This window comes from Colias eurytheme, chromosome 9, assembly GCF_061535395.1.
Source record: "Colias eurytheme isolate Ceu_HAF_F1 chromosome 9, ilColEury1 Martin Lab GWU primary, whole genome shotgun sequence".
Classification (NCBI taxonomy): Eukaryota; Metazoa; Arthropoda; class Insecta; order Lepidoptera; family Pieridae; genus Colias; species Colias eurytheme.
In genome coordinates, this window is record NC_142988.1 from 12,540,058 (window position 1) to 12,558,078 (window position 18,021).

General features: G+C 34.9%; 2 protein-coding genes across 2 annotated transcripts in view; both read right to left on the reverse strand.

Moving 5' to 3' along the window:
- tio (zinc finger domain-containing protein tiptop) overlaps window positions 1–18,021 on the reverse strand; it is a 263,098-nt gene that overhangs the window by 233,569 nt on the left and 11,508 nt on the right. The gene's annotated exons all lie outside the window — the stretch shown is intronic.
- Window positions 1,435–8,804, reverse strand: LOC149906177 (uncharacterized). Its single transcript, XM_090105386.1, has 4 exons — window positions 8,269–8,804; window positions 4,980–7,236; window positions 3,434–4,616; window positions 1,435–1,529 (listed from the first exon to the last, which is right to left on the reverse strand). Exons 1-4 carry the CDS (start codon window positions 8,802–8,804, stop codon window positions 1,435–1,437), a joined length of 4,071 nt encoding a protein of 1,356 aa, XP_089961512.1.

The following is an 18,021-nucleotide window of genomic DNA, read 5'->3' on the forward strand; positions in this document are numbered from 1 at the left end:
GTGATAACCATATATTATGTTCAAAGAAAGTTTATACGCGCCTATCTATCAGAGGTTACGCTTAGCCAGGTGCGATCTAACGGTCTAGACTCTAACCTAGGTCCTATAGTGCATTATGCTATAATCTTCGTCTACTTTAATGGTTATGTCTAGGAATTCTTGGAAACTTTCATCATAGTTCACGTTCATTTTTTTTTATCTGTTCAAAACATACATGCATATTTCTACGATAAGTAGCCAAATTTTTTGTCAGAGATGTTTTGTGGATTTTTTTCCTGTTATGTAGTAAAAATTTTAAAGATTCATTCGTTTGGAAAATTACAATCATCATACACACATACATATAGGTAAGATATTATCACAAAGTGCGTGTTATCTTCGATAAGTATGTGTTTAATGAAGACGATGTAACGATTTTAATGAATACTAGCTGCGCCCCGCGGTTTCACCCGCGTGGCTCCGCTCCTGTTGGTCTTATAGGCTATAGCGCGATGATATTATCATCGCGCTTTAGGCTATAGTATATGTATAATGTATATATAGCCTATAGCAGCCTCGATAAATGGGCTATTTTTTTCAAATCGGACCAGTAGTTCCTGAGATTAGCGCGTTCAAAGTTCAAACAAACTCTTCAGCTTTATGATATTATTATAATATTATTAATTATTATATTATAAAGTATAGATAGATGAGCATAATATTACATAATTATAAAATAACCATTGAATCAGAAATTTAGAACGGAATGTGTTATCTATTTACGGTCAATGGTTATTTCTTATTTCATTCCAATCAATCTGCATAGCAAATTTAATTCAAAACGACTGTGTAGATTTTGCGTGAAATTGCAACAATTACATTCATATCCATTCACTATTAAATATTGTAAACAATATATTTACTTTAATATTATAAAGTTCTAAAATATAATGAAATAATCGGATAAGGATCGATTTCTTTATTAAATTATAAAGGGTACTGTACGGGGTTGTAGGGCCCGTACAGAGTAAATAAAAGAATCAAGTACAATAAAGCCTTTATTGCCTTAATTCTAATGGTTAATGGTGATGGTCATGAGAACGCGCGATTGCTGCGGTGATCGAACGCGAACTGATGAAATGTATTAAAATGCCGCGTGTCCGCGTAAAATGCTGACAGCGCGCAATAAAGCTAATGTACGAAGACCGTACATGCTCCCACAACGAGAAAATGGATGAAAAGCGATGGGCATGAATGATGATGAGACAAGGTGATTCAATTTCGCTTTAACTAATCCTTAGTGTCCTTATGGTTTAACACTCCTCCGTAAAGCGATGCTTACGGAATAAGGGTGAGGTGGATTCACTAACACTAACACATGGTTTTTCACTAACACTAACGCATGGTTTTTCACTAACCCTAAAACATGGTTTTTCACTAACACTTATCACACAATCACTTGTCACCGGGGTTGGAGGTGGCCGGGCGGGGACTGCGACGCTGGTCGCAGCCTCCACCGCCGGCTCTGCTGAGGCTCGTCGACGACGCAGCTGTCTCCAATACGTTATTATTGCCACAACAACCAGAATTCCAATTAACACATATATTATGAAGTAATGATGAATGTCGTGATACGACAACTTCGTGCCCAATGGTTCACTCAGTTTTAGGAGGTCAATTTTTCTTTTTATTTCGTCAAATTGTTTAATGTCTTCCGAACTGTTTGTATTGAGATCCTGGTCTGTTAATTTGGAGATCGATATATTTATAAGATGATTTATTGGAGCAATTTCTATTGCCACAAACTCGGAAGTGGTATTTATGTTGCTCGACAGCTTTTTATGAGAAAAGACTTGAAAATCTTTAGTTTTAATAGTACAACCCTCCATAACGCTTAACAAACCCGCTTTTGTTACCTTTGTAGAGGTTATTTTTTCAGCACAGATAAATTTTATGTTGCATTCATTACAACAAAAATAATAATATACATTAGAGGTCGATAATTCTTGCCAACGATTCGTACAAGGTAATAATGTTGTTTGACAAATTCTCGTATTAGGAATTCTCTTACATAAATCATGATCATCTATTAAATGTCGAATAGGATTTCTGATGTGACAAAACATAGTAGTAGGATTCTGGCTCAAACATGATTTAAAATCGCTTTCTGAGATCGTTATATAAGAGTCCTTTTGTATGTTGATAGCCGCTAAATTAGAGGTCGGTATCACGTTCACCATGCTGCCGTTTGATATACGTGGGATAGAAATGAGATTAAATATTTCATACATATTTCTTTCCACCAAAGGTATTTTTATTTCAATAATTAAGTATTTTTTAGTGTTCTTGGCTCTAACTTTTAGTAAACTATAGACATCTTGAAAATGTAAATTATCAACAGGCAACGCCAAATCGTTGGGTAGTTGTGTAGATATCAAATTTAACTCTGATCTCAGCTGTTTTGGAGATAACAAATGAAAATCTAATTTGCCACTGTAAATATCCGTCACTGTATCTAAAATAAAGTCTTGCATTCTTCTAAGTTTGTTTAATAAGTTGTTAGTTATAAGCGCCGAGGATATAAAATCGGAGATAAAAGATGCGTTTTGTAGTTTTTGTTTAAAGATTTGGTTTGACTTTTCAAGGTAATTAAGTCTCTGGTTAATTATTTTATGTTGTGTAATCATTGTTTGTTCCATTCTTTTCATTAGATTTAATTCAGCTTCCACGATTGAAGTTTGATTTTTCCACAATTTAAATAAGTGATTTTCATTTTCTCTTAAAAGGTCGATATCGTTTTCATATTTTTCTGCAAATCTCTGATCTAATAATCCAAATAAACTGTTAGCAACGTAGCCTACTCCGTCTATTAAACCACGACGCGGGCGCTTAGCTCCCATATCAAATGAATCACTCATAAATAAAATGTTATTATAATATTCCAATTCGCCGAACTCGTGCTCAAGCTGTAATAGTATAGCGTCGCATTGTGTTAGTTGTTCTCTTATCATGGGACATATTGTTTTGAGATATTGTATGTCTTTTACGAGTGCGGCCGTTCCTTCTTGATAAGGGTATTTATCATAATAAACTATTAGCTTCCAATCGTCTCTAACCAGCCGCATGTTCGTTAATTTGTCAAAATAAATACTGTTGTTATTTAATGGTGTATACGTAAACTGTGCGTGACACGAACTTATTATTGAGAGGAAAAATAATGTTAACGATAACACTATAGCGGAGAAGGAGATGCCACGGGGATTCTTTGTTTTCGAGATTTTAATTTCTTCCTTATCATAGTCGGTAGATTCATTAATTGTATGTGTATTTGTGTTTTCACCGACTGGTAATAAAGATAGTTTTACTATCGGTCTTTTAATGATTCCGTTTTTGGTTTTAACGGATACTACTCTCACGAATCCATCTTTTCCTGGGTGTAGTTCTACAATTCTACCCAGGGCCCACTTTCCAGGTGGTAGATTAGCATCATGTATTAAGACTATATCGCCTATTTGCATACTTGGTTTCGGTCGCTGCCACTTAGAGCGAACGTTAAGCTGGGTTAGGTACTCAGCTCGCCACCTCTTCCAGATATCTTGGTATATCTTCTGCATGAGTTGCCACCTAGTACGCAAGTCCTTTTCCGTTTCAACTATGGTCGCTGTCGGTCCCCCAGATAGAAAATGTGCTGGAGTCAGAACGTCAAGGTCTTCCGGATCTTCATTCAATGTACACAAAGGCCTAGAATTAAGACAGGCTTCCAGTTGCGCAAGTAACGTTGAATACTCTTCGTATGTTAACCTCTGTTCCCCTATGACTCGCTTTAGGTGGTATTTTAAAGATTTGACGGCTGCTTCCCAAAGACCGCCTGCACTCGGCCACGAAGGAGCGTTGAAATGCCATTCAATCTGCATTTCTGTTATTTCTGTATAGAACTGTTCGTCAATTATTGATTTTAGATGTAATATCTCTTCTTGCAATAATCGATTTGCTTTTATGAAGTTGGTACCGTTGTCACTATACACATGACTAGGCGTTCCCCGCCTGGCTGCGAATCTACGAAGAGCAGAAATAAATGCCGAAGCGGTCAGGTCCGACACAAGTTCTAGATGTATGGCCTTGGTTGCCATACACACAAAAACTGCGATGTACCCTTTGGTACACCTTACTCCTCTCCCCTTTTGAGATTTTATATCCACAAAGCCGGTAAAATCGACCCCCGTATGGTAGAAAGGTCGAGTTATATTGGTTCTAGCTGCAGGTAAGTCCCCCATCAACTGGTCATGTTTATAGGGGCTGTGTTTCCTACAAATAACACATTTTCTTAACCTCTTCTTAACGGCATTATTTCCACCGATAATCCAATATTGTTGCCGCAACCATGTCAAAGTTAAACGAGCACCTCCATGAAATGTCATCTTATGCGCATGGTCAATCAGCATGTCTGTTAATTGATAACTATGTGGTATAATCGCAGGATGTTTCATGTTGTGTTGAATACTCGCTTTTGAAATTCGTCCTCCAACTCTCAAAACTCCTTGTTCATCAATGAATGGATTTAACTTTAGTAATGGACTTTTAGAATGGGGCTGGTTATGTTTTTTAATATAATCTATGTCATCTGTAAACGATATTGACTGTGCGTGTTTAATTAATAAAATTTTCGATTTTCTTAATTCTTGAATCGTTAAATAATTAGGTTTATTACGTAATCGTGTCGTCATACGTAGTACCCACGCCAGCACTCGTGACGCTCGCGTAAAATCGCTATGTCTGCGAAATATCGAGTCAATGACTTGGTTCTCATATTTCATGGTAGATGTATTTATTAAAACAGTATTTTTAATTTCTTCATTAGTATTATATATAATATTTTGTATTGTTTCTTCATTGAAAGTTAAAAGCCAAGTTGGTCCATGCCACCAAATATTATGAGTAGCTAGTTGATCAGCTGTGATTCCTCGAGTAGCGCAGTCAGCAGGGTTCTCCTTAGACTTTACGTATCGCCAGTTAGTTGATGGAATCACATCTACTACTTTCTTAACTCTGTTAGCGACAAAAGGCTTCCAACGACTCGGTTCGCCGGTAAGCCAACCGAGAACAGCTGTTGAGTCAGACCAGCAATAAATCTTGATGTTAAAGTTTGACAAACATTGTAACGCAGTTTTCATCAATTTTGATAGTAAAACAGCTGCACACAGCTCTAGTCTTGGTAGCGAAATGGCCTTCCTTGCGGGTACTAGACGTGATTTTGCCGTGATGATGACTACTGATGGTTTAGTATGTGGACTACCCTTTACTCTGCAGTAAATGACACAAGCGTAGGCCTTCTCGGACGCGTCACAGAAACCGTGGAGCTCTATAGTGTCATTTTTATTGCTATGCAACCATCGCGGTATTTTAATACGGTTAATATTATTTAAATCAATTTCCAAGGTCTTCCATCTTGAGATGATGGCATCTGGTAAGACATCATCCCATTTTATATCAAGTAGCCAGACTTCTTGAAATAATAGTTTAAGGTTGGTTGTAGCGGGTGACAGCCACCCAAGAGGGTCAAATATCTTAGATATACTCGAAAGCAACGTTCTTTTTGTCAGTTTAGTAGGTGACTCAGTTTTCAAATGAAACGAAAATTGATCTTCTCTTGAATGCCATTGCAGTCCTAGCGCTTTCGTAGACTCTTGGTGTTTAAAAATATATGTCTGATCATCACCCGATAAATAACTCTCTTCCATCTCCAATCTATTTGATGACCACTTCCTCAAATTAAATCCTCCGCAACGTAGAAGTGCTATAAGGTCAGCCTTCAACCTCATGGCAGATTGAAGGTCGTGGTGGCCATGAAGTAGATCATCCATATAAAAGCTGGTATTCACCACCTCAGCTGCTTCTGGGAACCGGGAAGCTTCATCTTTAGCAAGCTGCTTCAAGGTCATCATTGCTAAAAATGGTGCGGCCTTGGTGCCGTAAGTGACGGTGGCTAATTGGTATTCCTTCAATGGTTTATTGGGATAATCACGCCATATAATTTTCTGTAAGGCTTGATCTTTTTTATTAACGAGTATTTGCCTAAACATTTTTTCAATGTCAGCAGTAAAGGCTATTTTGTATTGCCTCCAACTTATGATCAATGTTAATAAATCTTTTTGTAAATTCGGTCCACTGTACATAATATCATTTAATGAATATCCAGTCGATGTTTTTGCTGACGCATTAAAAACGACGCGCGTGGCAGTGGTCGTTGACTCCGCACGTATGACACAATGGTGAGGTAAATATGATTCCGGTGTCTGGTTACCGGTGCATTCAAACATATGTTTCAAATATATGTATTCATGAATGAATTGTTTATAACTTTCACAAATCAATTTATTTTTGGTAAATCTATTCTCTAATTGACGAAATTGAGCTATAGCTTTGGTTTTAGAGTCACCCAATTTGTCTTTCATATCTGGTTTTAGTGGTAATCTAACAACATAACGCCCATCTGACTGGCGCTTCGTATGCAACTGGTAATGTTGCATACAGTATTGATCTTGGCTGGACATATCAGATGAATTTTCTGAGATATCCTCTATCTCCCAAAACCTTTGAATGTTACTTATATTGACCGTAACAATATTACAATGACTCTGTGTTGCAACAGAACCGCTTAATATCCAACCCAACTCGGTATTCTGGGCAATCGGTTGAGATATGCTGTTACGAATAAAACCGGGAAGTAATATTAACTCGTATACTTCTACACCCAATATCAAATCAATGGGTTTACTTATGTTGAACTCCGGGTCCGCCAGAGATAATTTTTCTATATGCGGCCAGGTTGGTTTTCTAAATGACTGACTTGGTAAATTGTCGACAACATGCTTCATAACATATGCTTCCGAATCAATTGTAAAGTCACTGTAAAGAGACGATATTGTAATTTTAACAACTCCTTTACTGTTGTTAGCCTTTGAACCCACTCCCACCACCATGCAGTTGCGTTTAACACGGGGTAGTCCTAACAATTGAGCTGCATTTTCTGTGATTAATGATGACTCAGCACAGGGATCAATAAGTGCACGCATAAGATAATTACAGCCATCTTCCGATTTAATGTTGACCTTAGCGGTGGCTAACAACTTCGGTAAAGTTTCTTGAGGCGCCTTTGATATACATAATATGTTTGATTTCGGCGTCTCCTTTTGTTTAGTAGCACAAGAAGTAGACGGAGCGTATGTCACGTAGGCATTGTGTAGCAATGTGTTGTGGCTATCGTTACAAAAGCGACATGTTTTTTCGGAAGTACAATTTTTTCCGAAATGATTTATTAAACAGTTTTTACATAAATCGTTATTGTCAATTATTTTTCGCCTTTCCTCGGGCATTGATTCTAAGAACAATTTACATTGAAACAATGCATGCTGGTTATTGCAGATTATGCATTTCCGGTGTTGCGAATTCCTTATGGTTGACGATTGGTTTACAATAATAGGTCTTAATTGCGAAGTTTTATGCATTAAATTATTATTAGGTAATTTAAATGAATTTCTATTTTTATTATAGTTGTCTTGATATTGTAATTGTTTAGGCTTGATTAAATCTTGTTTTCTTCGTGAAGACTCCAATGATATAAATTTTGTTTCAAGGAAATCTAGAAATTCGGTAATTGTTGCTAAATCTCTGGGGTTCTTTAGCGACTCGATATAATCATGGTGGGTTTCTGTATCCAATTTCTGCGATAGTATATACACTATAAGAGGATCCCAAGACGTTATGTCCACCCCCATGGCTTTAATGGCATTGAGACACTCGTTGGTAGTGTCATGTATTTTCTTTATTTGCCCAGCTGATTGTTGTTGCATACTAGGCATCGATAAAATAATTTGAATATGAGAGTTAAATATAATTCGCATATTATTATAACGATGGTTTAGAATATCCCAACAAATTTGATAGTTATCGGAACTTATGGTCAAGTGCTGAACTAATTTCGACGCTTCTCCTCTCAATTTATTTTTTAAGTGTTGCATTTTCTGAGCGTTCGGTAATGAATTATTGCTATGTATGGTTTCATTGAACAAATCCTTAAAAGATATCCATTGTTGGAAATTTCCGCTGAACGTTGGTATGTCCAAATGCGGCGTTGATTTCTCTCTAAATGAGACCGAGCTCATTTTATTGTTTACTGCCTTTTTTATGTTATTATATTTTATCTCATATTGAATATAAGCTTGTTCATATTCTTCATTCTCTACGAGGCTCTCACAGTCGATTTCCCAATGTAAAGAATCGATGACTGACCATCTCAAATTAATATTTTTTAATAAATCTTCCAATTCCCATCGTTCAGAAAGATTCTCAAGGTTAGCAGAATTTATAGTATGCGAGAATGCCCTAAAATTGCTTTTCTGCTTACGAAGCATTTCGTCAACCCTACTGTTATTCCCTTGAGTGGTTAGTGGCCTTGAATGTGAAGCACCCAATTCGGGAGGCGAAGGAGCTGGCCCTTGACGATCGGAAAATTGCGATAATGGTGTCGCTGGTCTTAGTAATGGTTTATTTTGATCATATTTACTAATGAGAACTTTGGTGTCATTATAAAACTTTAAAGTAGACTGGTAGTAGTTCTCTTTAAAATATTTGTGGTTAGGATCATCAAATTCAACAGTTAATCTCGTATGGTTAATTTGGAATTCCTTCCAATAGGCATCTAAAGTACTTAGGCGTTTCTCAATGTAGGCGGGCGTTTTACGTTCTGGCCCATCCTTCTTAAAATTATTGCGGAGGCTTTCCATCGCAGAAATTATTTGCTCTTGCGTGGCTAAAATTGCCTCCATGGTTGTTATGGTATATATGGTGTGTTAAGTAAAAAAATAAAATGTAAAGAAATTTATAATGGAAAGCGCTCACTCAGAGACTGGCACTTGGTAGCTGGTTTGTCCCGTAGCTGGCACCTTTATCCTGGTTGGTTATTGGTTGATCTAACACTGGTTAATATATATCGTAAACTGAACTCACTTTCACGATTTAACTTTATCACTCGCGCAAGTCCCGCTTACGACTTAAGCTCGAAGGACCACGATGTACGGGGTTGTAGGGCCCGTACAGAGTAAATAAAAGAATCAAGTACAATAAAGCCTTTATTGCCTTAATTCTAATGGTTAATGGTGATGGTCATGAGAACGCGCGATTGCTGCGGTGATCGAACGCGAACTGATGAAATGTATTAAAATGCCGCGTGTCCGCGTAAAATGCTGACAGCGCGCAATAAAGCTAATGTACGAAGACCGTACATGCTCCCACAACGAGAAAATGGATGAAAAGCGATGGGCATGAATGATGATGAGACAAGGTGATTCAATTTCGCTTTAACTAATCCTTAGTGTCCTTATGGTTTAACACTCTTTACAGGTACATATATTCCGTAGGTCATAGAATAGGTTGTCAACTGTTATAAAGGATGTCCTGATTGAAAAGAGTTTTCCAAGCGAGCAAGAGCAAGAGTTTACCTACTTATCTAGTAGTTATTCAATAAATATATTTAAAACAATTAATCGCAATATTATCGATATCAATCGATTATTGATCGATTGATAGATCGATATATCGATTTTCAATTATTGATTGATCGATTGATCGATTATTGATTGAACGATTGATCGATTATTGATTGATCGATTGTTGATTGCTTGATAGAATTGATTGATCAATTATTGATTGATCGATTATTGATTGATGGATTGATTGATCGAATGATTGATCGATTGATCGATCGATTGATCGATTGATAGATTGATTGGTTGATTGATTGAATGATCGATTGATCGATTGATTGATCGATTGATTGACCGATTGATTGATCGATTGATTGATTGAATGATCGATTGATCGATATATCGATTGATCAATTATTGATTGATCGATTATTGATTGATTGATCGATCGATTGATCGCTTGATCGATTGGTCGATTGATTGAATGATCGATTGATTGATCGATTGATTGATTGAATGATCGATTGATCGATTGATCGATCGATTTATCGAATTGATCGATTATTGATTGATCGATTGATCAATTATTGATTGATCGATTATTGATTGATCGATTATTGATTGATTGATCGATTGATTGATTGATTGATTGAATGATCGATTAATCGGTTGATTGATCGATTGATCGTTTGATTGATCGATTATTGATTGATTAATTGATTGATCGATCGATACATCGATTGATCGTTTGATCAATTATTGATTGATCGATTATTGATAAATCGATTATTGATTGATTGATCGATTGATCGATTGATTGATCAATTGATTGATCGATTGATTGATTGTATGATCGAATGATCGTATTGATTGATTGATTTGATTGATCGATTGATAAATTAATGATTGATCGATTATTGATAGATCGATTATTGATTGATTGATTTATTGATTTATTGATTGAATGATCGATTGATCGATTGATTGGTCGATTGATCGATTGATCGTTTGATTGATCGATTATTGATTGATTGATTGATCGATCGATACAAAGATTGATCAATTATTGATTGATCGATTATTGATAGATCGATTATTGATTGATTGATCGATTGATCGATCGATACATCGATTGATCGATTGATTGATTGAATCATCGATTGATCTATTGATCGATTGATCTTTTGATTGATTGATCGATCGATTGATCGATTGATAGATTGATTGGTTGATTGATTGAATGATCGATTGATCGATTGATTGATCGATTGATTGACCGATTGATTGATCGATTGATTGATTGAATGATCGATTGATCGATATATCGATTGATCAATTATTGATTGATCGATTATTGATTGATTGATCGATCGATTGATCGCTTGATCGATTGGTCGATTGATTGAATGATCGATTGATTGATCGATTGATTGATTGAATGATCGATTGATCGATTGATCGATCGATTTATCGAATTGATCGATTATTGATTGATCGATTGATCAATTATTGATTGATCGATTATTGATTGATCGATTATTGATTGATTGATCGATTGATTGATTGATTGATTGAATGATCGATTAATCGGTTGATTGATCGATTGATCGTTTGATTGATCGATTATTGATTGATTAATTGATTGATCGATCGATACATCGATTGATCGTTTGATCAATTATTGATTGATCGATTATTGATAAATCGATTATTGATTGATTGATCGATTGATCGATTGATTGATCAATTGATTGATCGATTGATTGATTGTATGATCGAATGATCGTATTGATTGATTGATTTGATTGATCGATTGATAAATTAATGATTGATCGATTATTGATAGATCGATTATTGATTGATTGATTTATTGATTTATTGATTGAATGATCGATTGATCGATTGATTGGTCGATTGATCGATTGATCGTTTGATTGATCGATTATTGATTGATTGATTGATTGATTGATCGATCGATACAAAGATTGATCAATTATTGATTGATCGATTATTGATAGATCGATTATTGATTGATTGATCGATTGATCGATCGATACATCGATTGATCGATTGATTGATTGAATCATCGATTGATCTATTGATCGATTGATCTTTTGATTGATTGATCGATCGATATATCGATTGATCAATTATTGATTGAAAAATTACTGATTGAACGATTATCGACTGATAAATTATTGATTGATCGATTATTGATTGATCGATTATTGATTGATTGATTGATTGATCGAATGATTGATCGATTGATCGATCGATTGATCGATTGATAGATTGAATGATCGATTGATTGATCGATTGATTGATTGAATGATCGATTGATCGAATGATCGATTGATCGTATTGATTGATTGATTTGATTGATCGATCGATATATCGATTGATCGATTTATCAATTATTGATTGATCGATTATTGATAGATCGATTATTGATTGATTGATCGATTGATCGATCGATACAGCGATTGATCGATCGATGCATCGATTGATCGATTGATTGATTGATTGAATGAATGATCGATTGATCGATTGATCGTTTGATTGATCGATTATTGATTGATTGATTGATTGATTGAATGATTGATCGATTGATTGATTGATTGATTGATCGATCGATCGATTGATCGATTGATCGATCGATATTTAGTGTACAGAGGCTAGGGTCTTCAAATTAAATACCGGATATGCTGAACTACTTTATTACATTTATAAATTTATACTTTATTACACTTAGGTGACTTAGGTAGGCGAGTGGCAGGCGACTGGCTCTCGCAGGAGTGTCGCCATTCGAGCCGCCACAAACCGCTGAATTTACGATATTCGATTACTGCGAATAATAACACACACTACATACACCCCCTTCTAAAAAAAAGATTTACATAATTGACAAAAATTAGCAAACATTAACATTTGGGAGTCACAGTCAACTCACGGCTTCGCACGGGTGCAATGCTGATACTAAATAGTAAATACACTACAGAAAAACTGTGAACGTTGTATATAAAAACATAGCGGCCCGCTCCGGCTTCGCACGGGTATAAAATATATAGCCGGGCGGCCGGCCGGTACCGCCGCAAACGCTACGTCCCGCAATTTTTAAATCTGTAATATCTTCGAAAATATTCACTTAAACCATACAGTGTAAAGGGCCATTTAGATCTATATTAAATAAACAATGTATTCAAGGTATTTAATTGGTTAAAGATTAATGCTGTATTGGTTAAAATCGCTTCAAAAATTGGCCATTATTTTCGTAAAAAGTAAATGACAAAAAAAAAGGTTTTTATGGGTTATCCATAAGAGACAGACACATACCATCGCGTACTTTTCTGTAGACCTTTTCAATGTGTATAATACTTAGTACATTATTTTGATAAAACTCGTAGGGTTCAGCCTGCGTTTGCAATGTAAGCGGAAAAAATGTAATTTTTTACGACATCACATTAGAAACCTCAAAAATAACAGTACTTCTTCACTATTTAATGGATGTTATTATACATATAAACCTTCCTCTTGAATCATTCTATCTATTAAAAAAAACCGCATCAAAATCCGTTGCGTAGTTTCAAAGATTTAAGCGTAGGTACAAAGGGACATAGGGACAGAGAAAGCGACTTTGTTTTATACTATGCACTTTATGTAGTATGATGAATGATGATATAAATTATAAATCTAAAATGAATACAAATTACAAACTCTACATCAATGAAAACAATATTACATTATATTTTTGGTTTTATGGCATTCAAATGCCAAAGAATAGAAAAAATTCGATCACGATGATCACGTGATCGAATTTTTTCTATTCTTTATAAATTTATATAATACTAGCGGCCCGCCCCGGCTTCGCCCGTGGTACATATGAAAAATAGATGTTGGCCGATTCTCAGACTTACCCGATATGCACAGAAAATTTCATGAGAATCGGTCCACCCGTTTCGGAGGAGTATGCAGACTAACATTGTGACACGAGAATTTTATATATAAGATTACATTAGATAAATCGATATTCTCTATTTATAAAAAGATAAAGCCCGACAGCATGGCTGAGTCTGACCCGATTGCCATGTAAATTCTCTATTTTTTTTTTAGTAATGTAAGTAGTTGTTAAGTGTGTGTAACTTGTGGCAATAAATATTTTTTCTTTCTTTCTTTCTTAAAATGATTCCGTGAGAATATAGTTGTTTCACCCGACTGCGTCGACACTGATTGAGATCCTCCACTTGAATAGTGATGTGGGACTAACGGTTTTTGTTCATCGATTGTGTATGATGGATAATGAATGATTATCGAGCAACGGATAAATATTTTATTGGTGTTATTACGCAGTTCAAACATTGTAGTTGCGAATATAGAGTCGATAAAGCGTAGAGTTTTTATTAAATAGCTATTTCTTAATTTGCGATTTGTTACTGGAATGAAACTATGTCAATTTTTAATGAGGAAAAATCATTTACATGTATAGTTTTTTGCAAATGTAATAAGTAGGTATATTCCCTTTATATTTACTGCATCATCATCATTTACGACATAATCTGTTTACTTACATACCTATAGAGCGTGTTCAAAATTATTAAAGAAAGCCAGTAATAATAAATAGCATTTTAATAAACACGACCTACATCATCGTACAAGCGCAGTCGTAAAATAACACATGTCCTCTCATGCTTACTCCCATTACGTTTATAATAATGTTCATTAAAACATAATCATTATATAAATTGGTAAACATTACGCGGTAAAGGGTTGACCTTTAGACACCTGGTAGACCACACAGGTCAACTGCTGGGCGATTATATTAATGTAACTTCCCGTCTTGAAAAATAAAAACCCTGGGTCGTATAACCTAGGTTCTATTACTATTTCTGTATAGGTATATTCTAATCTTTATTACCTTAAGGTGATGTATATACAGGGAAAGCTGCATTTTGCATAGGGTCAAACATTATCTGTCTCTATGTATTATTTAGTCCCTATGAATATATTTAAAACTACGCAACGGATTTTGATGCGGTTATTGAGTTATTCAAGAGGTAGGTTCAAGTATATAAGTAATTTACTAGCTGCGCTTCGCGGTTTTACCCGCAGTGCTCTGCTGCTGTTGGTCTTAGCATGTATAGCCTCGATAAATGCTCTAACATCGAAAGAATTTTTCAAATCGGACAAGTAGTACGTACCCGTATTTACCCGTACGGTACCCGAGATTAACGCGTTCAAAAAACAAACAAACAAACTCTTCAGCTTTATAATATTGGTATAGATTTGTCTTCATAAAAATAGATTTATGAAACACTACATAAATCTGTTTACCATAAAAATATCTTGTCTTTGATAATAAACATGTGACTATTTGACACATACATATCAAACGAACACTTTGTACTATTTATCTATGTGAATCTATTTATATGAATCTATTTCTTCTATGATATTATTATTTCTGTGACTGCTGATATAAATATGTCGCAAAAAGTATTGAACAAATATTGATTGTATTCTGCATGCAGATAGTTTATATATGTAGATAGATAATAATAATTAATATGTGGTCGGATTACATAGGTTACTTTTATCCTAAATTAAGATAAATTACGATTTCAAGTGCTGAAACTAATTATTAATTTAAAGAAAGAGTACCTATAAAATTATAATTTAAATAATTTGACTGACTGACTATGTAATCCATATAATATACAATTTAACACGTGTGCAATGTACGTAAAAAAACAATAATGTGAAGCATTCTGTTTGGAAACGTATTCATCACTAGCGGTCCGCCCCGGCTTCGCCCGTGGTACATATTTCGCAATAAAAGTTATGTTCTATAGCCTATGTTCTTTCTCAGGGTCTAAAGATTATCTGTGCCAAATTTCATCAAAATCGGTCCAGTAGATTATGCGTGAAAACCATACATACATACATACATACAAACCTTTCCTCTTTATCATATTAGTATAGATTTGTAATACACACTTACTTTGTATCAAACCCATTAACACACATACAGGGAAACTAAAAAACTAGATAACACGCATTTCGTACTTCAACAAAGATATGCAAAAAGCACGCAAATCTACAAAGTGTTCTATTAATTAGATAATCATATCTGTATAATTTATACTCATTATCCGCAACCAAATGCGCATGATTTTAAGTATATTTATGTTTGTTTGCTAAAAGCAGGTGTTGAACCCTACATGTTGTAAGGAAGGATCATTAAATGAATTTTATAATAGGCAACGGCCATCATTAAAGCGATAGCTTTGCTTCTAATTTCATTGTAATTTCCGCCACGTATACTGCACCTTGGCTTACATGTAAAGCATTTATATGTAAAAATAATATCCTATTAATGCTATCTTTTAGACTAATATGGAGTTTGAAGCATGTATAATCAAGCTTTGAAGACTGGGTAAAGTTATAGGCTTATTTCTGTGAAAAAGGGAATTAAACATTATATAAAGTGACTATATGAAATGAATGCAATTAAAAAGTATTTTGATTGAGTAGAACTTTGAAGTGTCCATTGTGGATAAAAAAAGACTAAAATGGTTTTATGATGTGAAGACGAACTCTTTAACATCATAAAAAATGACATTATAGTTTAATTAATTATTGATGCAAGTGAAAATACCAATCATTGAATACACTTACATTAAAATCTTCCTGATACAGCCAAAAATACGAAAATTATATTAAAAAAATATCGAGATATCAAGAAAAAATTTGCATATCTACCCACTTGATCAAGATCTTGAAATTCTAAGATACTTAACTAAGGGTCAAGATGTCTTCTTTTAGTCCCGTAAGGCGTAAGCGGTAAGAGTAGGTTTTCCGAAAATTCTTAATCCTAGTATTTTAGAATTTGTGTTGATATATCAGTCAATTTACCAGTTTCCTTTTTACACAATTAAAAAAATCTGCATAAAAATTTCTTGATAGAATTAAGACCCTTTGCAGAATATCGACCATTAAAATCAATCATCATACTCGGGTATCGATCACTCGCCATAACCGCTGTTATTTACTGCACTCCTGCGCACGTAATTATATCCCTTTGAATGTATGTGTGTGCAGTGTGTTACACCAGTACACCACGCACACTAGCATAGTTTACAGTACATTGCTGCTATTGTTTAAGATTTCGTGGTTGTGAACGCGTGAGGAGCAAGCAATGGATGTCGATTTTTTATGTGTGGTTGTGTGAGTGAATTGGAATTAATGTTGAACCTATATAACATATTTATAATTGGCATAGTGAGCAATTATTGTTGGGGAAATGTGTATCGAAATTCAATTCCTTGATTTTATATCGATGATAAAATTGGTTATTATATTTATTGACAATACTTATTTTATTGAAATTCTTTAAAAAAAATCTTGTATATATAATATGTTTGATGTATTTTTTATATTTTATATCAACAAAGAGAGAATTCCGCTAATATAATATGACATATTGTTACTTCTATTTTCCCAAAAAATATTAAAATACCATTTTTAGCCATCAATTTTTAAATGTAACATCGAAGATTTTTACTTCTTGCAACTACAATTCAACAGAAGTAAGGCAATACACATACCACAGATTACCTATTATACAAAATGTTTCCATATCCTCATCAAATTTGGACCCATAAAAATCTCGTCAGTATATCAGTAATTACGCACAGTGAATCGCGGCAGAAACAATGTGGCGTTAATAAGTGTCGGCGGCGGTCGCTATAAATAAGGGCCCGGTCATAAACACGACGCGTCGAACCCGTCATCTGATACTGTGGATGCCGCCTTATCTCCATTGCACCGCGGTACGGTAAAATAAGCGTGGTAGAGCTGATGGTACAACGTAGAGTTAATGTTATATTGCAAGCCTATGAGAACGTAGATAAATGAAGGTCTCTATTGACACCATACTCGTCATTTAAAACGAAATAACTGCGCTGCTGAGCTTTTTCCTAGTACAAGTATTACCTAATCGCCCCCATCAGACTTCTAAAACTATGATGCAAATAACGCAAATAATTACACCAATATTCTACCCCTTTGCAACTTATAAACCAACAAAATCTACAAACAGATAAAAAAATAAAAAAAAAGATTATGTATTCGTCTTACCCATCTAACAAACATCATTGTAAATTTCCATTAACATGTTACAAGACATGTTATTTAAATCTCGTGTTACCATGGAAACGCGTCCCAGCCACTCTAGGTAGACTAGGAGTGGTAGATAGGCCGGTAATCGGCAGCTTCTCAGTGGTAAACACCGGTGTCGAACCCGCACCGATCTGATTAAATTATGTACTACTCGGATATTGAGAAAACTTTGTTGTGTGCGAAGATAATGCAGCCAGTTGAGATTTAGAAGTGAATGAGATTTATAATTTTAAAATATTATAGAAAACTAACCGCGCTCAGCTCCTGTTGGTCTTAGCGTGATGACATAAAGCCTATATTCTATAACCTTCCTCGGTAAATGGGCTATCTAACACCGAAAGATTTTTTTAAATACGGACCAATAGTTCCTGAGATTAGTGCGTTC